Here is a 24716-nt window from a genome sequence, read left to right as displayed (position 1 = left end):
GTTACGTACAATGCACTTAGCTTTTCCCTCTTATTAACTCATGCAAGAGGTTTAAGCAGTAATCTCTGTCTGCGTATTACCTTATCTTCCACCTTTAAGCTCTCAGATTTTCAAATCTCATCCAATGTAGTCTCCAACAATCAGTCTTTCCTTCTCATCCCATACGTTAGTCTCCCATGAGCCGCAGTTCTGGGTGCCTTTTCCAAAATCTGCCCCATTTCCTAGAACTCTCCAGTCCTTTTCCTTCACCCCCCTTCCTTTCACTTCAACCCTTCTGCCTTAAGGAGGAGCTACTGGGTCTAAAAGCTTCCCAATTACAACTGGTTTTTATATGCGTGTTCTGCCGCCGCTTTATGAGTAGATTTTTTACCTATCCAATTAAATAGTTAAATCAGAAACTGAGCATTCTTAATGAATTGCAATCAATGAGCAAGGTAGCCACAAAAAACATAAAGCAGGCAATTTTGTGTTAAGCTTATATTATGCATACTTATTTGTTGTTTACGTGTGTTAAAGTATATAAATATGTCAGGGTATATAAATAAACTGTCGAAGTTAACTTACTTATAAAATTGGTTTTATAAAAGTAGCACACACTGCTGTAGCAGGAAAAAATAGTAAACCTGCAGAAAAATGCTCCTGTTTGAGTAAAAGAATGCAGACATGTTATTCTTCAAAAGACTGACAGATCAATGGGGAACTAGCTGCCTCTGTCCTCATTCTGCCTTCCTCACCAAATATGTTGGTATGTGAACACATTCATACGTTTCTGTGCTTAAACAAAGTAGCAGACAGTGATGGTGGAAAAGAGAGGGCACAGTGCCAGTGTGGAAGAGAGAGGAGACAGTAATGGTGGGAGAGAATAAGTGACAGTGAAAGAGAAAGAGAGATAGATGAACAAAATAGTAGTGGGAGACGAGGGGAGAGAGGATATTGAAGGTCAGTGAGACAAAGTGGCAGTAAAAAAGAAAGAGATATTGGTGGAGGTAGAAGCAGTGGCATTAAAATAAAGAGGAGGCAGTGAAAGTGAGAAACAAAGATGAGTGGAGACCATACATAGGCCTGGGGAATCTGCACCCTCATAGACTGGCTAACTTTTAACATGTAGGTATAGGGGACGGCACATTTTGAACTGAAATTTTAAACATGTGCATATACGAGATAAAATAAGTTGGACCATCTAGAATTTTTGAGCTGCCAAGGTGTGGTGGAGACAGTAACAGTTGGAAAGACAGACACAAAAAAACAGCGTATAAGTGAGAGAGGAGACACTGGCAGTGGGATGTACTGTAAATCAGTAGGAGAAAAAGAAGAAAGTAGAAGAGAGACATATACAGAAAGCAGTAATGAGAGGGTAATGCTAACTACAAAGGTTTAACTGCGAAGAAAGACTGGGCAAAAGGATTTAGAATGGTCTGTGTGACAAGAGGAAGAATACATTCATATGCCGAAACTTTTGGTGAGGAAGGTGGAGTGAGGAGTGAGACAGGTGGTTCCCCACTTCTCAGTCAGATTCTTTTAAGGAGAAACATGTTTGCCTACCCCCCCACCCCCACCCCCCCCCCCCCCACCCACCCACCCACCCACCCACTCTGCCCTACCGCTCCAATAGGAGAATTTTTCAGTTAGCTTCTTCATGCTCAAGCATCTGTTATTTCTAATGTTTTGATCTTTTCTGCAACATAACCTTTATAATCCGTACCAAAATCAGGGTGTATATGTGGACGAGGAAAAAAAATTCCCTGATTTTTCCCAGATTTCCCGGTTAAAAATAACTTTCTCCCAGATGAAAATGCACTTTTTCCATGTTAAGTAACAGCATACTTTTCCTCAAAACTGTAAAACTTATCAATCCTTTCAATTGTTGTGGTTTTATACACCGGCGTAGAATTTCCCAGCACTTTAGAAAATGAAACTCAGGGGAAAAAACACGTTTTGGAAAGATGTCTGATGTGCTGCAACATGTACACTGCACATTTTCATATTATGAAACTATAAATTCGAATTCCACCAAACACCATATGTTACTTTCCGAAGGATTGAGATCAAGATTGCGGTGTTCTTTCATAAGCCAGTCATAGCTCATGTCACGTGATCTCGTCAGCAGATGACAGCGGATATTCAGAGCATAGGACACGTGATGTAGTCAGCCAATAGCAACATCACTGTTAAGTAGTGCGAACACATAAATAACAAAAGCTAATGGTTTAAATTAATACACACAGTGTCACTATAAGAAAAGCTTTCACGTATAATATTGGTCTCCAAGATTAATAAGCTGCAAGAGAAGCTAAGCTTTCACACATAATGTTGCTCTTCTTTGCGCGTATCACACAAATGTGCCAGTAAAATTTTTAACGACATAAATGCCTGATGATCTGGGCTCCAAAATATTCTAAATGGTCATCCTCAAAGAACTGATTTTTGTAGGAGAGTCAAACGCTCTGTGATTTAAAAAATTCTTCGGACAGTCGTGCACAGAGTTCATCTTGCCTAAAAGGAAATTTACTTTGAAAGTAATGCTTTTCAAACAACCATTCGATACGTGCTAAACAATGAAAACATTAACTTGAAATGCAGTGAACAGTGGAAACTAGCCAATAGTTAGGAATTAAACACTTCGTTTCAAATAAATTGACTGCCTAAGCAGAAAAGATTAATAAAGGTCAAATTTCTTTAACAAACCGACAAAAAATAACTTCATCATTCTGCAAGGCGATTAACGCTTGACTGTCAGAAAGGTGGAAACAAAATAAAATCTGAAACTAACAACATTTTTAGCCTTCCGTAATTATGTGAATGTATTTTAATTCCCTTGATAGCTCCCAGTCACAGAAATCCGTTTTGTTTTCATTTGATGTGAGAGCAATAAACGAAGAGGAAACAGCAAACTCACTTAACGTAAACACGGGTCATGTGGAGACTACCACCTACCCACTACAACTCTGATTGCTCTGTGCATCAGGTCCGTATCTACGATATTTCCGAACCAAGGCAATATTAGATACTGACGCTCTCCCTCCCTTGAGCGTTTGAGATAGGACGCCAAAAATTTAAAAAATTGACTTTTCAAAAATACCTTCACTTTGTAGCGCACATCTTTCTGAAGATTCTGATACATAAAAAATATATGTTGGAGGGAACATAAGACATGTTATTTGGTCTTAAGAGTGCAAAAGTGCAGTGCCACGCCTCTTCACACAGTGTTCTTCCATCGCATGTCTCTGTATTTTGCTCTGTGGAATTCAAACGTGTAATATTTTGTAATGGCTGCCATCAAACTATATTCAGGCCAGTGGAAATTAAAATGTCCTGTGGCACCTCTCCTACTCCCAGTCACCCATTTTGACATCCTGTCCCTCTTTAAAAAAATCTCACAATTAATACTGGATGGGATTATTTGTAAGTGGAAGAACAAGAACTCTTCAGAAAATTTGCAGTCTTTACTTTCTATTAGCGAATAACTTGCTGCTTTGTGTGACATAAAATTAAATATAGGATACATAAAACGATTAAAGACAAGAGACAAGCAAGACAGTACACATTTCTTCATTCCTTACAAGTTCTAGCTTTTTTTTCTCTCTCTCTCTCTAATCTTACCACAGCTTATGTGGCGTACCTTCCTTTCTGGGAAAGAATCTATTACCTCTTCAAAGTTCGTCAATGTTATGCTACATGAAAAAATGAAATATCATTGTCTAATACTAGAAAAGCTGTTAATACAAATTGTAGCCAAGACTGGTGTGATTTCTCGAGCTGCTTACATGTATTTTGTCACTGTCTGCTAGGTAAAACGAAATAGGCCTGCCTAATATTGCAGCAATTGTTACACACACGAAATACATGAGACTGTTTTGGCACAAATGGTCATTTTTATAACACGACAGAATAGAATTCACGAAGTACCAATATCAAATGCCTATTAGGCCTATTACAAGCAAAAAGTTTTATATTAGCAAATAGTTTCACATTTCATTCATACTATCTAGCTTCTGAAGCATGAGATCGAATAGTAGTAGTACGAAATTTTTATATAAATTTGGAATTGTCATATTCTTCCGTAATCTGTGAGAGTCTCCGTTCCTTCTCCTTCCTCATTCTAACAAACAATCTTGTCATCACTAATTCTGTAACTATTTCTGCCAGTGTAAAAACTTATTCTCTGGTTAACTTTACTATCCCTGCCACAATCACCTGTCTAGTTATCCCGCATTTATTCTCCGGTTAGACGTTATTACGTGTTCGGACAATGCGTTTTCTGCACTACTCCCAGAATAGAAATTTAGCGGATGCTACCCAGGACTGTATAAATGGCCCTCAGTAGTGCAGCGGTCTGGCCAAAAATTTTCTGTCAAAATTTCATTTTCTTGGATACACGCAGAAGACAATACGTAATCTCTGTTGCCTGTTATTCCTGTTAGTCATTTATTTCCACTCTGTTAGTCTGAATCTATGGAATTCGCTAGTAATTATAACAATGCTGATCATTTGCAAACCCAGTCAAACACATCAACAGCGATTGGCATTCACCTGTTTGGCTTTATTCCTCTCAGCTCGTATAGACCCGTCTCCCGTTTGTCTGCAGGAAAGTTCACTCCTAGATGCGACGGGGATTCCCCTGGCAGAGACATCACATACATTATGCACGTATTCAAAAATCAACTTATGATTCATTCAGAAATCAGCTTAGAATTTGTTCAAAAATCAACAGGGATGCGTTCAAAATCATATGAGTAATCAATAGACCGACGTCCGCTGGATGCTAGGCGCTTTGTTGTGAAACACTGTCCTTTTCCTCAATAATATGAATTCCCCCCCCCCCATCATGAAATTGCCGTCCGCGGCAGATACCCCGGTATGCCCCTGCCCCCTAGTTCCGGGCGGGTTGTGCATATGTCAATCTTGCTGCTTAGGTGCACCTTAAAATTTTTCCGGATAGCACCTGGCTGCTTGCTGCTATTGTTTATACAGCTAACTGCCGTACTTTTGTAGCCAAAAGTGGGAGAAGGTACTACTCATACGAGACTCAACTGCACATGTGCATAAACTTGCTCGTACTCGCTCAAATGAATCTAATGTAAACTGTTGTGACGTCATGCCCATCGGAGGCAATTTGTTGTTATGAAACACCGCATAGTCTTCCTAAGGAATTTGACACATTTTGCTGTTGGCAGACGCTTGTATGAGCAATGTGTTTTGTTGTTGTATGTGGTGCATTTCCTTTGCCACTTGAGTTTTATTTTCGTTTTTTTTCTTTCTTTTGTTAGTTTTTTATTGCTGCAGTATTATTCTGCAGCAGCGAGGTACATTAATATTTTGTGTTAGACTATTGGTTCTTACCAGTCAAAGATACAAAAATTTAACTAAAAACTAAAACAATGACAAATTCCCGGAACTGTAAAAAACTACCCGGAACTGTAAAAAACTACCCGGAACTGTAAAAAATTCCCAAAACTGTAAAAAAAAATTACCAAAAAATTACCAAAACTGTAAAAAAATTACCAAAACTGTAAAAAAAATTACCAAAACTGTAAAAAATTTCCCAAAACTGTAAAAAATTCCCAAAACTGTAAAAAATTCCCAAAACTGTAAAAAAATTCCCGGAACTGTAAAAAAATTCCCGTGTTTTTCCTGATTTTCTCCCGGATGAAAAAATTCCCGGGTTTTTCCCGGATCTCCCGGCTGAAAATTAATTCAATTGGATTTTACTGACACTGGTACGGACATACATGGAAAATATTATGACCACAGTCACATGCAAGAAAATGAAGTTTGTAGGTTTTGTCACACAACTTGTACAAATTAAGGAGCTGCAGGTGTTCAGCATGAGTTTGACTTCTAATGTGTGGAATGTTTTTATTTCTAACCATCTGCCAATAAAGTGGGGTGGAAGACCACCTGCCTGCCTTATTTGCCTTGGTGCACACACACGATGTAGCTAAAGGTCTTATCCCCAGCTAGTGCATCCTTCTAGCCCATCACGCCTACAGTATTGGAGGGGTCACCTGCTCCGTGCTGTGAATTACACTTTCTACATATGGGAACAGGATTCCACCCGACCTTGTTATGCATGTGACAGTAGCTGGGGTAGATTTCCACCCAACCTTGTCAATTTTTTGTGCTATTTTGGTGTATACCATAATGGCTCACAAAACTGTGTTCATGACTCCAGAAGAAGTTTTAAAGGAGCTGCAAAGGAAAATGGTGACGGATTCTGATGATGAGGATGAAGACAACTTTGATGAATCTTGTTCAAATATCAGATGGTGTATTATCTAACGCAGAGGCCATTGATCATTAATTCAAACTCGAGGAGAGATTCTTTCACAAAAGAGGATGGCTACCTGAAGACAATGGCGAAGAAGCTAGATATTTTACACTGGGGAAAGTTTTGGAAACAATACGGACCAACGCACCTCTGAAGTCTAAATCCGCCAAAAGTCTACAAAAATGACAGTAACATCCTAGATATTTTATGCTGGGGAAAGATATAGAAACAATATGGACCAACATATGTCTAAAGTCTAAATATCCAAAACGCATTCACCTACGGGTATTGCTAAAGGCATGACAGATGAGGGAGAACTATTTTACTTTGTAAATGAAAAAATGATTGATACATTGGCGAACTACACAAACCAGGAAATACACCACTTAGGGTAAACGCCATTATATGCCATCTGAATACTTGACTGTAGATGAAACATTACTTAGCTTCAGAGGACGATGTACTTCCAAAATGTTTATGCCAAAAAAAAGTAGCAAGTATGGCTTAAAAATTGTCATCCTATGCGCCAAAAGAACATTTTACTTTTTTGATGGAATGTCTTATGTCGGGAAGGAACCAAAGAAAAAAAGAACCAGTAAGACTCCTCTATCCAATAAAGTATGTCTTACAGCCCTGTGGATCTGTAAAAAACACGAACAGAAATATCACCACAGACAATTGGTTTTAAACGTGTGAACTGGCCCATGAGTTAATTCAAATGAAATTTGTACCAGTCAGCATGTCACACAAAAATGAACTGCAGATACCACCAGAAATGATAAACTACACGAATGCACCTATGTCATCTTGTTTTCTCTACAATTCCGATAAAATGCTTGTTTCTTTTACACCAAACAAATATACAAATGGTGTTTTTTATCATCCATGCACAATTTACAGGGAATAGATGTGTACTCACGAAAACCTCAACAAATCAAATTCTACAATATCACAAAATGTGAAATGGATGTTTTCAACCAACTGTCATGATAAGAGCACCAAACGTAAAACTCCAAGACGGTCACTCCAATATTTTTATGGAGTTCTGGATGCTGCTAGTGTGAATGCATCTCTATTTTCAAAAACTGAATCGCCCCCATACACATGGTTTCTGTAGTAGGGAAAGTTGCCAGGGGCACGCCGCCAACGCATGGGGTAGATGCAGGCACCAAATATGCAGGGACTCCATGAGGCACCCCAGCTATGGCTAAGTAAAACTTTCAGTGCCTTTTAATCAAATGATAAATTTAGAAATGGCATAATTCACGTAGGGGCATTATGAAGCAAAATGTATATATGATACAAAGATGAGCAAAATGCAATATTTCAATACACACACATATACTGGCGCAAGTATAATTGTCCAATGGCCCTGTAGTTCAGTTGCATTGCATATCAGTTCCTTACAGACCATATCACATTGACTGACCTTTTTTTTTTGGAAATGCTGCCAATGCCACAGACCTACCAGTTGTAGCACCCCACTTATGTGGCAAAATTAATTGTAACACTGTCGTGTTGCGTTCCTTGCTACTAATGATTATAGCATCTGAATAGGAATATATTTATAATACATGTAGACAAGTCTGTTATTTCTGTGTGAAATCTATATCATATCAGTCTATCAGTGCAAGTCAAGCTTCATGTCGAGCAGTGCTCTAATATGGTTTGACATTGCTGAGCCTGGATTACATTAGCATCTCATCACGCATATCTTTTCTTATAGGTTACAAGTGCCCCTCTAATTACGCCCTTCACCCCAGCAATCTCTTGTGCCACTTTTACAGACACATGAAGGAATCCTTGTCTTTTTTATTTTATTTTTTAATACTATTATACCAAAATGATTACAGCATATGTCACATCACTTATCCTCCTAAAAACAAGCCATGGCCGTCACTGTAATTTAGTTAGGTGCAAAAAAGAGCAAATTGAAATCGGAAGCTGGAGTTTGTGACTAAAGTGACAATTCATTCCCCATTTCTTTCAGTGAGAGACAGGAGATGATGATCATCCATTCATTGGGACTTCTATCTTGTTTGTCTTCCAGTGGTGACAAATCATGGGTGTATGCATCTTGCACTGATCAGCTGCCGTGGTATAAATTGTACACTACAGTAACACTGATTTGTAATCATGCATCTTAGAATGCTAGTGACAACTCATGAATTTAGACAATCATCCACAACTGAGGGTAAATGTAACAAGGAAAATAAAATTAAATGAACGCCTTTGTAATGTAGGCCCTAATGCAATGAGTAGAATAAAAACTGACACTATCGTGAGTTTCAGAGCAACCGGCATGGGGTTCTGGAAGTTCCAATTCTGGAGCCACTGGTCATCTGTTTTACATATTTACAGTGCGCACAGCTTTAACAGCCACCCACAACAATCAGATCATACTAATCAGTAAAAAGTGGTATGTGAGTGAAGGTGCATCAGGCATCCTCTGTATAAATACAGCCACCATTTGATTGACTAAACCAGAAATAAGTGTAACTGAATTGTGATTTGGTACTGATCACTGAAAATGTGCAATGAAAATAACAAAAAGAAATTATCGGGCCATCAAAATTGTATAAGGGAAATAAACAGAGATGAGGAAAGAGACAGAAATTCAACAAAAATTAGTAACTATTATAAAACTTAAACATATACTTCCACACAATTTTCTGAATCCTTTGGGAACAATAAACCAGATCTGAATATTGTGAGGACATCAAAAAACTACTTTAAATAGTGGTAAATGTTTTGCCTGTTACATGTTAATCTAGATGTGTTGTTTAGATTTAATCATGGTCACAAAATGTTGGTGGGCTCTCTCCAACTCTCTCAACCAATCCAGTGCAAATACAAGCACACTGTTAAGACGGGTCTCTTAGTGTTCTTGTAATGTTAAGAGATTGTATTTTTACTTGTCCTTTATTGTTTTTGGCAATTTTGAAGAACACAATCAAATATAACAATCAGGGTATGGTGAGTTACATGCCCACGAGTTTCACTTTGGTTTGGTAGCTTTTTGGTTTCAAATTAAAAAGTGTGGTTGGAGCATGGCAAGGTTTTAGTGATATATATTTACACATGACTTAATTTGTGATATTTTGTTACATGAAAGCCACTTTCCATGGAATGTGTTTCTCATGTGCTGCTTATTTTAGATCTCAGATTACAACAACCAAAACTTGATTAAACAAAGAATGTTTCTGAGGTTAGTATTGAAGCAATGCCTTGTTCACTTTTGGTTTAATAGTTTTCTTGTGGTCATGTGCAGACAAACATTTAGACAGCTAAAAACTCAAAAACCAATGATTTGCTTCTGCTGATGTTATAGGCATCCTAGTGCGATTTTTCTCAATTAACATAGAAAAAAGGGTAATTACAGTTTTATTGTATGTACAGTACTGATGAGACCTTTTTGTCCTATTGAAAACAGGGAAAATACATCGTGCTTGTTAGTTTACTATTGTACATAGTATACGATTGGTTAGTTATTTACTTATTTATAGAATGGCTTTATGGTGAATTGCACAGTGTAATTGCTTTTCTAGGGGAATACGAGCTTCATCCTCCTAGTTCAAATAGGTACATGTTGGGAAAAATTAGCATACTGTCTGACAGTTGCAGCTTTATAGCAGTATGGTGAAGTTGTGTTGTTTGTATGACAACTGAGAAATAAATTAATATGTCATAAGTAAAACTCCTGAATATGATTGATCTACAAAATGCTTTCCAATTTGTACTATAGTCTCTAGTCCACTGTGCCGTATGTCAGCACTGTATAAGAGTCCGACAAAACATATGTAGTAACCTAGGACAAATCATTCTCCCTCTCATGTTCCCACACTCCACAACAGTCTCAAATCTTTAGCAGTCATTAGCCGGAGCAATTTTCCTTGCAAAAATCCTACCCATTCACTCCCTCACTGAATAAGTAGTATTTTTGTAATGTACAACATTTCAACTATGATAATCACAATGGCAGGTATCTTTAGAGCTCTCCTCTTCAAAATTTTGCAAGTACATTAAACTAAATTGAATTAGCAATTATGGTTTCATAAAATTCAGAGTATCCATCACATCACATAATCTAAAATTCATTTTTTGAAAATACACATTCTACACAGCAGTTAGATCTTTGTATGAAGGGCACAACTGCATATTTCTTTAGAAATAATGAAGATCTGCTACAATTATTATCACAATGGTAGTGTGTCAGTCTTTGTGCTATTGCATTTCAACAATGTAATGTTACAATCAAAACTTTCATGAAGTAAATTACCAAAAGCATTCTTAGTGGTCTCAAAACTCTTTCTCAAATTTATCAAGAATCAAATTAGACAATGAAATTTGCCACCAAATGTCACCCACTTCTCTATGCAAATTCATTATTGGATGTATTATTTACTTCAGTCACTTCAGCATCATGTCCTTACATATTTCTCAGGTGATACTGTTTTATCTTAGTGCACATAATAATTTTGGATAAGTCAAAATGCATCACACTACAAACATTTCAATTCCATTTCATGTAGTGAGGCATATTGTCAGAGTAAGACAACGAGATACTTGAAACTAAGACATCTTTGAGAAATGATAACACACATAAAATACTATATAGTTTTGTGTGTGTGTGTGTGTGTGTGTGTGTGTGTGTGTGTGTGTGTGTGTGTGGTTGGGGGAAAGAGGCACTTAAATTATTACAAGAGGCTGCAAAATCACATCAAACTGGCTCAGCATGTCAGTCTCATTTGGATCACTTCAAGTCCACTGTTTTCAGTTTCCGATTGTTACCAACCTCAGCAATCACAGTGGCCATTTTTCTCCTACTTATTGAGTTGTACCACAGCCTTCATTTAATTTCACATTCTTTGCTACAAGAGAGAATGCTTCTACGTGCTCTTCCCCCATAGAGGCTTGTCTACTGTACCTCTGCATCCCACCTCTCTCCTGATGTAATTGGCCAACTTTTCATGTGCTTACAGTACACGTTAGGGATAAATCTGCTTCTTACATTTGTGCACTTTATGATTAAAGCTTTAAACCATTGTTCCCTTTGTGTACAAGGGCATTTTAATTCTCAAAATTATTCAAATTGACATCTGCAAAGCAACAAAAAAATTTCTGTGTGAAAGCTTTATGTCTACAAGCTTTAAACTGAATTTAAAGAATTACTAATACACTTTATTGCTTATAAGCTAGCCTGTACACCTTATTGCATATTTTAATGCTTACTACCAAAGTTCTTACTTTGGGTGTTATAAGGCACTTGTGAGAGAAAAACAGTACAAAATTTTCATATATATATTTATTTATAAATAAAATAATAAATACCAACTATTTGAGCTAACCACACAATTCATCCCACACTTCGCAGGGGTGTACCATTAAAACCACATGCAAAGTTTCATAAAAATAACTTTTATATTTTTTGAGAATATGGTACCTACAGAGGAATAGATTTTTATACTTAGTATTTATCAACTAATTTTTTTTATATTTTAAATTTGAAACCTTAGAACCATGAATATTTACACCAATCCTTCTTTACATAGAACTTTAAGAGGTATAACGATTTATGTTCCCCAACAGCAAATAAAAACTTGTACATCCTACCCGGTTCCCTTGAGGGCCCAGTGTCATTCTGGAGAGCAAAAATGCTCTGTTTCATGCTGAGAGCTAATTTCTCACAGCTGAATTGTTAGAAGCTTTAGAGGAGTATGACAGGAACTATCCATTACATGCATATCAAAGAAAGGAGGGAAGGCAGGAAGTTTCAAGTGCAGTCAACAGCTGAGGTCATTAGAAGCAAAAGTTCTGTTTGTTGGAAGAGAAAGGGGTGAGTGTAGCTTTTTCATTGACTCATTCCGACATTTGCTGAAAATGGTAGGGAAAACCACAGAAAACCCAAATTTGGTGACTGGTCTTGGGATTAAACCCAGGTCACATAAATGTGAGTTCAGTACCTTTGTTACTATATCAACGGTAGTCAGTCACACACACGTGCCCGAGTGTGGTTGTGACTTTCTGTTTTCTTTGAATTTCTTAAAATAGTCATTAATAATACATCTAGCCCTTAATTTACACAGCTATATTAAATTTAAAGTAAGAGCTAGAGTGACATTTTTGCAAATTATACCAGAATATTTTGTGCCATTTTTCTCATTCTATCAATTTCAATTTCAGCACACTGACTTATTTAAAAGGTAAAGAGAAAAACTGTTTATTAATACTGCAGATTTCCTGACTACTGGCCAAGATAAGTTAGAAGTCAACACTGCTGACATGATGTCTGCTGCTTGTATAAGCATACAAATGTCACCTACAAGACCACTGTCTCCAAGGACATCAAGGCCAATGCAAAGTATTTCTAAAGGTGGTATGGTATTTGACAGAAAAACCACCAAAGCAAATCATAAAGGATGATTATCCACAAGACACTTCAAATCCAAGGTTTTCAACTTACTATTACGAAAGGCATTTAGGAAACGACGAGAAGCATCACAGAAAATAGCTCTCGCTTCATATTCGAAAAATGCTGTTTTCTGCTGATGTTGTAAGTTTTTCAAAACAAAACAAAACAAATTTTCTAAGAGAATCAGTGACTGGCAGTACTTAACTTTATAGTCAAAAAGACACAAGAAAAGTTTTGTATATTTCAGTAATTGTAAAAAATGGATTGAGCTGAATAAGTCTTTAAAAAACAAAACAACTGTTGACAGAGTGCATCAAAAACCTGTAGAATCTGAAAAGGAGTGCTGGTAAAATGTTATTAAAGGGATTATATACACTATGTGATCAAAAGTATATGGACACCTGGCTGAAAGTGACTTACAAGTTTTGGCGCCCTCAATCGGTAATGCTGGAATTCAATATGGTGTGGGCCCACCCTTAGCCTTGATGACAGCTTCCACTCTCACAGACATACATTCAATCAGTTGCTGGGAGGTTTCTTGGGGAATGGCAGCCCATTCTGCATGGACTGTTGTACTGAGGATTGGTATCGATGTCGGTCGGTGAGGCCTGGCATGAAGTTGGCGTTTCAAAACATCCCAAAGGTGTTCTATAGGATTCAGGCAAGGCCTCTCTGCAGGACACTCCGTTACAGGGATTTTATTGTCGTGTAACCACTCCGCCAAAGGCCATGCATTATGAACAGGTGCTCGATCATGTTGAAAGACGCAATCGCCATCCCCAAATTGCTCTTCAACAGTGGGAAGTAAGAAGGTACTTAAAACTTCAATGTAGGCCTGTGCTGTGAATGTGCCATGCAAACAAGGGGTGCAAGCCCCCTCCATGGAAAACATAACCACACCATAACACCCCCACCTCCGAATTTTACTGTTGGCACTAAACACGCTGGCAGATGACGTTCACCGGGCATTCGCCATACCCACACCCTGCCATCAGATCGCCACATTGTGTACCGTGATTCGCCACTCCACACAACGTGTTTCCACTGTTCAATCGTCCAATGTTTATGCTCTTTACACCAAGAGAGGCGTCATTTGGCATTTACTGGTGTGATGTGTGGCTTATGAGTGGCTGCTCGACCACGAAATCCAAGTTTACTTACCTCCTGCTTAACTGCCATAGAACTTGCAGTGGATCCTGATGCAGTTTGTAATTCCTGTGTGATGGTCTAGATAGATGTCTGCCTATTACACATTACGACCCTCTTCAACTGTCGGGCGGTCTCTGTCGGTCAACAGATTCGGTCAGCCTGTATGCTTTTGTGCTGTATGTGTCCCTTCACATTTCCACTTCACTATCACATTGGAAGCAGTGGACCTAGGGACGTTTAGGTGCATGGGAATCTCACGAACACACGTGTGACACAAGCGACACCCAATCACCTGACCAAATTCGATGTCCGTGATTTCTGCGGAGTGCCCCATTCTGCTCTCTCATGATGTCTGATGACTACTGAGGTCGCTGATATGGAATACCTGTCAGTAGGTGGCAGCACAATGCACCGAATATGAAAAACATATCTTTTGGGGGGTGTCCAGATACTTTTGATCACATTGCATTTCATGGAAAGAGCAGGAAATTATATGACAGGTTCAATGGCAATTTTCTGAAATGCACTGAAATGTTAGGAACCTTCGATCCAAGTATTACTGAACACATAAAGCATGTGATGAATGATAGAACTCTCATGAATATGACAACCTATCTCTGAGACAAAATTCAAAACGACATAATTTCTTTATTTGCAACCCAAATCCAAAGTCACAATTCAAATTTATGCTGAACTAATAAATATTTTTCAATTATAATTGACTGTAATCCCAATTATTCACATGTGGAACAAATTAGTGTTATTAATAGAGTTGTTAAATGCAACAATTACAACACTTGGAAATAAGAGAGCACTTCTTAGTTTTTTGTGCTATTTTTGATGCTACTGGCACCTGTCTAAATTTGGTTATTACAAGAGAGCTATCAAAACGTAATCCGGAAACAATAATTTAAGGGGGGGGGGAGGGGGGGCAGATCTATGTAAATGGTTCAAACATGCACAGTAAAAACAATGGTTTGAAAAAGCGATTGTTGGGGCTAAATCTTTGGGTGCTTACATTTTGCTGCAAAATCGGAAAGTTAAAGACTGCAAGCCCTTGAAAAGGGTGAGAACTGTGTACTTGCTTAATTTTTACGTACTGCACATGCAGCCGTTTTGACATAGTCCAAGCCAGCCAGGAATTAATCCATTTTCGATTACCTCCTTTTACAGCCTCAAAGAAAAGGTAAACTCCTACATCTTCTCTATAGTAAAAGGTGCCACAGGACAATAATAATAGCTGTGTACATCATCAATATCTTCACTTGAATGGCTATTATTAAGCAATGAACGCACATACTCCAATTCGCTCAAGCTTTATTCAACACTAAAAAGGTAAAAAAGACTGACAAAACAGCACCATCTTTAACATATCTTCTTTTTCTACAAAGATCATAATATTCCATCTGGCACCAAAATTATTTATTAGGACACTTTAAAGGCAAAAATTAATAACATACATCCACATAATATGATAACAAGTACTATTCGTAGATAATATGATAAGTTATCAAAGGTGAAAGAACTTCATATGTATCCAATGTTGAACTTCATATGTATCCAATGTTGTACCAAAGAATTAGATGCCGATGAAAATCGTATTATACCTGTTAATGTGTATGTAATCCACTGACTCTATCCAGACAAAGCAATCAACAACCACAATACACAAAAACACCAGAAATAAATATGACCTATCCATGTACCCAGAATCGAATACGATGAAATATGGCCTCAACGTGTGAAGGTAAAACTTGTCTCATAAAATAACACATGGAGAATTGGTATGAAACCAGCATATACAACTTGGTAATATCAAAAAAAGGTGTAATGGTGTAAGACAGCCACTTACAACACCCTCTGCAGAACTTGAGTACCCAGGTAAAAATCCAGCCAGTAATACAATGTACCTTCAGCAAATGTCACAGGCATTAAGGTTGCAAGGCTAACTAGATGACAGACAGACGAGTGTTAAGGTGGCTACCCTCTGCTCACTACAAGACACACCCAGACCACCTACATCATACCATACCAAAAAGTGGTACTAGTCTGTGACGATGCAGCACAACATAAAGGATATCTCATTAGTATCTACCCATCAAGTAACAGAAAAATATCTGAATGGTAAACCACATGAGAAGTTAACCATACATATTGGAGACACACAAAATACTGCATTCTCCATAACAGTACATAAGACTTGATCAACGAGTTGTATCTAAACAAAGCGGTCAACAGAAATAAAATAAACATGACCTATCCATAAATCCTGTACCAAATATGGTCAGATATGGCCTGGACATGTGAAGAAAATATTCATGCCATAAAAGAAAAACATGGAATATCTGTATGGAACCCATACACATAACTGAACAGTGTTGCAAGTGGTGTAACAGTGTAAAATAACCACTTATACTAAACTCAATATGAGCTGTGCAACCAGGAAAAGGCCCAGACAGTTACATACTACAAATTCAATAAATGTTACAGGCATTATGGTTACACATCAGTAGACAAGTCAAGATAGAGAACAGTCAGAAGAATGTTAAGGTAGATACTCTGTAACAAACAAAATAAAATTTTAAAATGAAATTTAGAGTAGCATATACCTATGAAAAAATATATTGCAAACCAATACACCCTTATTCATTTAAAACAAATTAAAACCAAAATCCATTACATTCATGTAAAAGAAAATCTCATATGAAAGACACACATGTTGTCTAACAGATAACCACATTATTAATTAAATAGTGAGAAGGGCACACTACACACCAGTAACAAATCATTAGTAATTCCAGTGTGACTCTTTACTGTAAAACTACGAACACATGATAGTAATCCACGAGTCGACTATAGATACTTCAAACAAAATCATTGGCAATGCCATACGTCACGTGCAGTGGAACCCAAGTGAGGGTAAATGCAAACCCATGTAAAACTGAAGACTGCTGCAGACACTAAATGTGTGGCACATGACTAAAATAACTGCACATCAAAAAGAGAGACACATTTGACCATATCTAGTGAAACTGTTGGGCTAAAACACGAAGTTCTACCACCAAGCATGTAACGAAACGCCAATGATGACAACACACGTCAGCACAGATCTTCATCCAGAGAACACTCCACAATATGCTACAATCCGTATATCGTGGATGACACCAAGCATGATCAGGTAACCCAAAATAAGTCCAGTAATAATTGTAACATGAAACAATCAACTACCCATAAGACTGCATTAGAGGCATGTACACAGTCCATGCTATAACAGTTATAAAAGGAAATGTGATCTGTTCCTTATAAATAACAGGAAAAGGACAGATGGCGGGGAAGGGGAGGGGTTGTGGAGGGAGAAAAGAGTTTAACTGCAGAATCATAAGACAAAGTGTAACAGACAACACAACTCCCCACCACCATAAACGATGCACCTCTGATATGAGAACACTGGAGAAACCCCAACTAATATGACACTTTATCAAGAAAGTCTACATCAATACAGGAAACCCTTCCCAACAGTTACAGGACACAAGCCGTACAAGCATATGCAAAATACGCGCAACACCACTGAAAGCACAGAGGAACTCATCTTAGCTAATGCTGAGGGGGTGAACACTAATCATATACATGGTCCCATGAGAGGCCAATGTATACGAACTGGCTTCCATAGAGTACTATTTAAAATGACATAAAAAAACAATGAGTACCAGAAGGTACAACTCAAATAACTATCATTAAATGAAAACATCACAAGTACCTGTAACAATGATGATGTGTTTGCAACCATGAACCACCAACTGACTCAAGAAACATTCAAAATGGAACGTCCAAATATATGAGTCAGCGAATACTCAAAGAATTTGGTCGAATACCTGTGGTGAACTTTTCATGTGGTGTTCTATTCAAATATTTTTCGTTACTGTACAGGTAGATACTGATACGGTGTCCACTATGTGGTACAGCATCCTCACAGACTAGTACTACTTTTTGGTATGGTATGACAAATGGTCCAGGTATGCCTTCTAGTGAGCATTGGATTGGATATAGGGTAAAGTGTACAGGGTATAGTGTACAGGGTACAGGGTACCCAGCTTAACAGTCATCTGTCTATACTCTAGTTAGCCTTGCAACCTTAATGCCCGCAATGATTGCTGACAGTACATTATATTATTGACTAGTTTTTAACCTGGTTACACAAGTTCTACAGAGGTGGTTGCCTTACACTGTTACACCTTTTTGCAACATTACCCAGTTGTGTATGTTAGTTCCACACAGTATAGTCCATGTTTTGTTTCACAACATAAGTATTCTCTTCACATATCCAGGCCATATTTGACCATATTCAATACATGTATATGGATAGGTCGTATATATTTCTTGTATTTTAGTGTTTTGTGTTTGTTGGCTGCTTTGTTTGGATAGGATTGGTGGATTACTTTCACATAATGGATATAATATGGTTTTCATGGTATCTAATTCTTCGGTAAAATGTTTGCTACATAAGAAATTTTTTCACCTTTGATATTACTGTTAACTTATCATATTATCTATGGATACTACATGTAATGTGGATCTACATTATTATTTTTTGACACATACACGGACTAGACAGTAGTTCTCATTTTCTATTTGCTTTATGGCAGTACACGATATATGGATGTATTCACACTTGAATGTTGTTCACCTTGAATAGTACAGGTTTTTTCCATATTCTGTACATTTTATGACAGAGGTCGTTTCCCACATTTGGTCCTTTTGATAAATTTTGGACATCCATTTTAAACATATGGCATAAGGATACCCCTCTACAATTTGCACCTCAACATGTTTATGCTTTGTTATGACACAGCTTTGACGTGACATATAAATATGTTTATATTGTCGTTTAGATAGCTTTACCAATACTGACATTTAGATTTTATTGATGCTGTTCTTTTGTACAGGCTACCTGCACATGGATGTGTGTATGTTGTTCATCCAGAACATTATCTTGGGTTTTGTATAGTCTGTGTATTGCATGACAGGGGTGGTTTCCTACATTTGGCTTTATTATGTGTTCTTGGACATTCATTTTATGCATACGACATAAATATTCCCATGTACAATTTTCATCTCTGCATTTTATAACTTCAACAAGACATATAGATATACGTATACTGTCATTTTGATTGCTTTACCTACATTGACACTTAGATAACTGTTGATGTCCTTTTGCAAGGACTACTTGCACATGATGCATTTTTCTGTGGCTTATTTAGTTCTGAAGTAGTAGTTGTTCCTTTTACAGATCTATCATTTTCTACAGCAGTTTTTGTAGACTGGTAGGTTATGTCAGGATTTTGCAGTTTAATGTGTTCCCTACCTAACCAGTTTCTAATCGTGGAATATTTAATTAATGATTTAATTAATAAATAGTACCTTTGTACAATGTGTATGTGACAATGGATGTATCTGTTGGTTTTTATCAAATGATTACTGTAAATTCACTTACACAGTATGGTTCTTTATTCTTATTCTGTTTTTAATCTGTCTTTGTATTTGCACAATTCATAAGTTGATGATACTATCATTACTCTTCATGCATACCAGCCAGAAGATAGTGCACTGAGTCACCAAAACTGGTTGCCATATAATAAAATAACGCCAATATGATGTTTAATTTTATTATGTAAATAACTAACATCCAGTGCAGGGCTGACAGTGAACTACTACACTACATTTCTCAATTCAAATTTATAATTACCAATAACTAAGATGACATACTGCTGTTCACAGATGAAAATCAAGCACAGACATATGTCTGGAAAACTATGATCATTGTTGTAAGGCTGCTCTCCACAATATAATTACATCAAGTGCTCAAAATCAATTTCATCAGATATAGCATGAAAATGCACATTTTGCCAGCCTACTAAGTATAGCTTCTGTATTGTTCACCTCTTTACCACCATGTTACTAAGAATGGGAGAATATTACAGTAAATGTAGTTACCAAGCAAGTAAGTCACATGCAACTTCTGCTGCAGCAATAAAAAAGCATCTCTTTATGCAAATTATAATCATGCCAATGGTCAATGTACTAGACATACCAAACCTACCGGTACAGTCCACATGCTGTGAAATTCTGTCCTGAAAACTATGAATTACATGTGTGTGGTATGATACACAATAAAAGAATGACAGTTCTACATTTGCTTAATTTGCCCTCCCTCCACTACCATCAATTCCCTTTATAACTTTCTTCCTTTATACCAATGTTTGTTTTTATTTTAAGAACTACTGTTTTCAAAAAGTGGAGTTTTGTTATCTGAAGTCCAGTTTTAATCCGTTTCAGTTTTGGGAACTGATTAAGTGCTCTTTTGTAGAAAGAAAAGGTAATGTTGGGCTTTATTATATTAAATGACACAGGGTTTGATTACTACTTTAGAAATAAGATCAATACGACACAATGCTCATTAATTTTCACACACTATACCAGTTGTCATAGGGCTACATTTATGTTAATATTTATAATTCTACATTTAACACTCACAAAATAATACAAAACAAGTGATTCGATAAACTTACAATATTATTGTTGCAACAGCTGCCAATAATGTACCATATAATAAACGCCGGCATCCATCTCTGTGCTTTTCAGTTCGGGGGCGTCGTGAAGAACGGCAACATCGGCAGCAACAGAGGATGAGTCCAGCTAAGGGCATCACCAGAGCAAACAGCAAACCCACACTAACCACTGCTAATGTGCCAGCATGGAAGCTCAACAATGGCTGCAGATGTGCCCAATCAAGATAAAACTGGTCCTCTTCTATGTATCCTGCACAAGAAAATAAAGTACTTGAAAAAACATTGTTGTCTATTTTTCACTATATTTTAGATGATAACAGAAAACTATATGAATATGAGAAAACAAAGTGGATAAATCTCAATCCAAAAACAGCAATGAGAGTAACAAGTTCTGAGCATTATATATCTCCAAGCTTACACGAAATCATATATCTAAAAACAAAGATGATGTGACTTACCAAACAAAAGTGCAGGCAGGTCGATAGACACACAAACAAACACAATCATACACACAAAATTCAAGCTTTCGCAACAAACGGTTGCTTTATCAGGAAAGAGGGAAGCAGAGGGAAAGACAAAAGGATGTGGGTTTTAAGGGAGAGGGTAAGGAGTCATTCCAATCCCGGGAACGGAAAGACTTACCTTAGGGGCAAAAAAGGACAGGTATACACTCGCATACACACACATATCCATCCGTACATACACAGACACAAGCAGACATTTGTAACGGCAAAGAGTTTGGGCAGAGATGTCAGTTGAGGCGGAAGTACAGAGGCAAAGATGTTGTTGAAAGACAGGAGAGGTATGAGCGGCAGCAAATTGAAATTAGCGGAGATTGAGGCCTGGCGGATAATGAGAAGAGAGGATATACTGAAGAGCAAGTTCCCATCTCCAGAGTTCTGACAGGTTGGTGTTAGTGGGAAGTATCCAGATAACCCGGACGGTGTAACACTGTGCCAAGATGTGCTGGCCGTGCACCAAGGCATGTTTAGCCAAAGGGTGATCCTCATTACCAAGAAACACTGTCTGCCTGTGTCCATTCATGCGAATGGACAGTTTGTTGCTGGTCATTCCCACACAGAAAGCTTCACAGTGTAGGCAGGTCACTTGGTAAATCACGTGGGTACTTTCACACGTGGCTCTGCCTTTGATCGTGTACACCTTCCGGGTTACGGGACTGGAGTAGGTGACGGTGGAAGGGTGCATGGGACAGGTTTTACTCCTAATGATCCAACTCCCCAAGACACTATCCAAATTGAATCCTGCCTGGAACAGTTCCGTCCTCCGTCACAGCGGGACCCACCTCCTCTTCCTCAAAATCACCCTCTCCAAACTTTCCAGGAATTTCTGACTTCCAGCCTTGCCTCTCAATCCTTCTTAAAAAAAACCTTAATCCTACTCCCAACATCACCACTGCTGAAGCCCAGGCTATCCGTGATCTGAAGGCTGACCGATCCATCGTCATTCTTCCGGCGGACAAGGGTTCCACGACCGTGGTACTTGATCGTCGGGAGTGTGTGGCTGAGGGACTGCGTCAGCTTTCAGACAACACTACATACAAAGTTTGCCAAGGTAATCTATTCCTGATGTCCAGGCGGAGCTTCATGGAATCCTCAGAACCTTAGGCCCCCTACAAAACCTTTCACCTGACTCCATCAACCTCCTGACCCCACCAACACCCCGCACCCCTACCTTCTTCCTAAAATTCACAAACCCAATCATCCCGGCCGCCCCTTTGTAGCTGGTTACCAAGCCCCCACAGAACGTATCTCTGCCTACGTAGATCAACACCTTCAACCCATTACATGCAGTCTCCCATCCTTCATCAAAGACACCAACCACTTTCTCGAATGCCTGGAATCCTTACCCAGTCTGTTACCCCCGGAAACCATCCTTGTAACCATTGATGCCACTTCCTTATACACAAATATTCTGCACGTCCAGGGACTCGCTGCGATGGAGCACTTCCTTTCACGCTGATCACCTGCCACCCTACCTAAAACCTCTTTCCTCATTACCTTAGCCAGCTTCATCCTGACCCACAACTTCTTCACTTTCGAAGGCAAGACATACCAACAATTAAAGGGAACAGCCATGGGTACCAGGATGGCCCCCTCATACGCCAACCTATTCATGGGTCGCTTAGAGGAAGCCTTCTTGGTTACCCAGGCCTGACAACCCAAAGTTTGGTACAGATTTATTGATGACATCTTCATGATCTGGACTCACAGTGAAGAAGAACTCCAGAATTTCTTCTCCAACCTAAACTCCTTTGGTTCCACCAGATTCACCTGGTCCTACTCCCGGAATCCCTGAACCATTACACCAACAACCTGAAAACAGCTTTCGCATCCCGCAACTACCCTCCCGACCTGGTACAGAAGCAAATAACCAGAGCCACTTGCTCACCCCCTCAAACCCAGAACCTCCCACGGAAGAACCCCGAAAGTGCCCCACTTGTGACAGGATACTTTCCGGGACTGGATCAGACTCTGAATGTGGCTCTCCAGCAGGGACACAACTTCCTCAAATCCTGCCCTGAAATGAGATCCATCCTTCATGAAATCCTCCCCACTCCACCAAGTGTCTTTCCGCCGTCCACCTAACCTTCGTAACCTCTTAGTTCATCCCTATGAAATCCCCAAACCACCTTCCCTACCCTCTGGCTCCTATCCTTGTAACCGCCCCTGGTGTAAAATCTGTCCCATGCACCCTCCCACCACCACCTACTCCAGTCCTGTAACCTGGACGGTGTTCACTATCAAAGGCACGACCACGTGTGAAAGCACCCACGTGATTTACCAACTGACCTGCCTACACTGTGGAGCTTTCTATGTGGGAATTACCAGCAACAAACTGTCCATTCGCATGAATGGACACAGGCAGACAGTGTTTCTTGGTAATGAGGATCACCCTGTGGCTAAACATGCCTTGGTGCACGGCCAGCACATCTTGTCACAGTGTTACACCGTCCGGGTTATCTGGATACTTCCCACTAACACCAACCTGTCAGAACTCCGGAGATGGGAACTTGCCCTTCAGTATATCCTCTCTTCTCGTTATCCGCCAGGCCTCAATCTCGGCTAATTTCAATTTGCCGCCGCTCATACCTCACCTGTCTTTCAACAACATCTTTGCCTCTGTGCTTCCGCCTCAACTGACATCTCTGCCCAAACTCTTTGCCTTTACAAATGTCTGCTTGTGTCTGTGTATGTACGGATGGATGTGTGTGTGTGTGTGTGTGTGTGTGTGTGTGTGTGTGTGTGTGTGTGTGTGTGTGTGTGCGTGTGCGTGCGCGTGTGTGCGCGCGCGCGCGAGCGAGAGAGAGTGTATACCTGTCCTTTTTTCCCCCTAAGGTAAGTCTTTCCGCGTCTGGGATTGGAATGACTCCTTACTCTCTCCCTTAAAACCCACATCCTTTTGTCTTTCCCTCTCCTTCCCTCTTTCCTGATGAAGCAACCGTTTGTTGCGAAAGCTTGAATTTTGTGTGTATGTTTGTGTTTGTTTGTGTGTCTATCGACCTGCCAGCACTTTCGTTTGGTAAGTCACATCATCTTTGTTTTTAGATATATTTTTCCCACGTGGAATGTTTCCCTCTATTACATTCATATCCTTACATGAAATCAGTTTGTTAAAAATAAACAGCTGACAGTTTTGATGAAAACTGACTAATATAAGCTTCCCAATCATCTGTAACAGAAAACAAATTTATTATAACAAATAAACTGGAGAGACCAGTATCAATCATGTAAACAAACAATAAAGAGTCTATTTGCCTATTTATGCATATTGTGCATTAAATGTCAAAACCTGTACCACGTATCAATCTTCTGCAGATTTTCCTGCATTTTTGTACAATTTTTTAACTTTTCTACACACAACAACATCATACATGAAAAGCCACATGGAGCCACAGTGAAGCTTCCACACTATAGTAGAATGTGTTCTGTTTTGAAAACTTCCTAACATATTAAAACTGTGTGCCAGACCAGAATGTCAACACAGAACCTTAGTTTTCAGGCATAATGCTCTTACCAACAGCCATGACTCACAATATGGCCTCACAGTTTTAGTTCTGCTAGTACCACTTTCATATTTTCCATACTTCACAGAAGCTCTCTTACACACCTTGTTGGACTAGCACTTCTGGAAGAAAGGATACTGCAGAGAACTATGTTAACTACAGCTTATGAGACTGTTTCTAGAATGACTCATTCACTTTACAGTGGAGTGTGCCATTTTCAAACTTTGGAAACATCCACATAATTCTTCAACACTATAGAGAGTGAGTTTGTATTGGCTTGTAAAACAAGCCCAGTTT

At 38.7% G+C, this 24716-nt stretch overlaps 1 protein-coding gene across 1 annotated transcript in view; it reads right to left on the bottom strand.

Moving 5' to 3' along the window:
- LOC124778016 (prominin-like protein) overlaps positions 1 to 24716 on the bottom strand; it is a 519332-nt gene that overhangs the window by 222965 nt on the left and 271651 nt on the right. Inside the window, 1 exon segment of the mRNA XM_047253593.1 lies at positions 20396 to 20645. Coding sequence (XP_047109549.1) covers positions 20396 to 20645 — 250 coding nt within the window.

This window comes from Schistocerca piceifrons, chromosome 2 (assembly GCF_021461385.2).
Source record: "Schistocerca piceifrons isolate TAMUIC-IGC-003096 chromosome 2, iqSchPice1.1, whole genome shotgun sequence".
Lineage (NCBI taxonomy): Eukaryota > Metazoa > Arthropoda > Insecta > Orthoptera > Acrididae > Schistocerca > Schistocerca piceifrons.
This window is presented reverse-complemented; position numbering and strand designations above follow the sequence as displayed.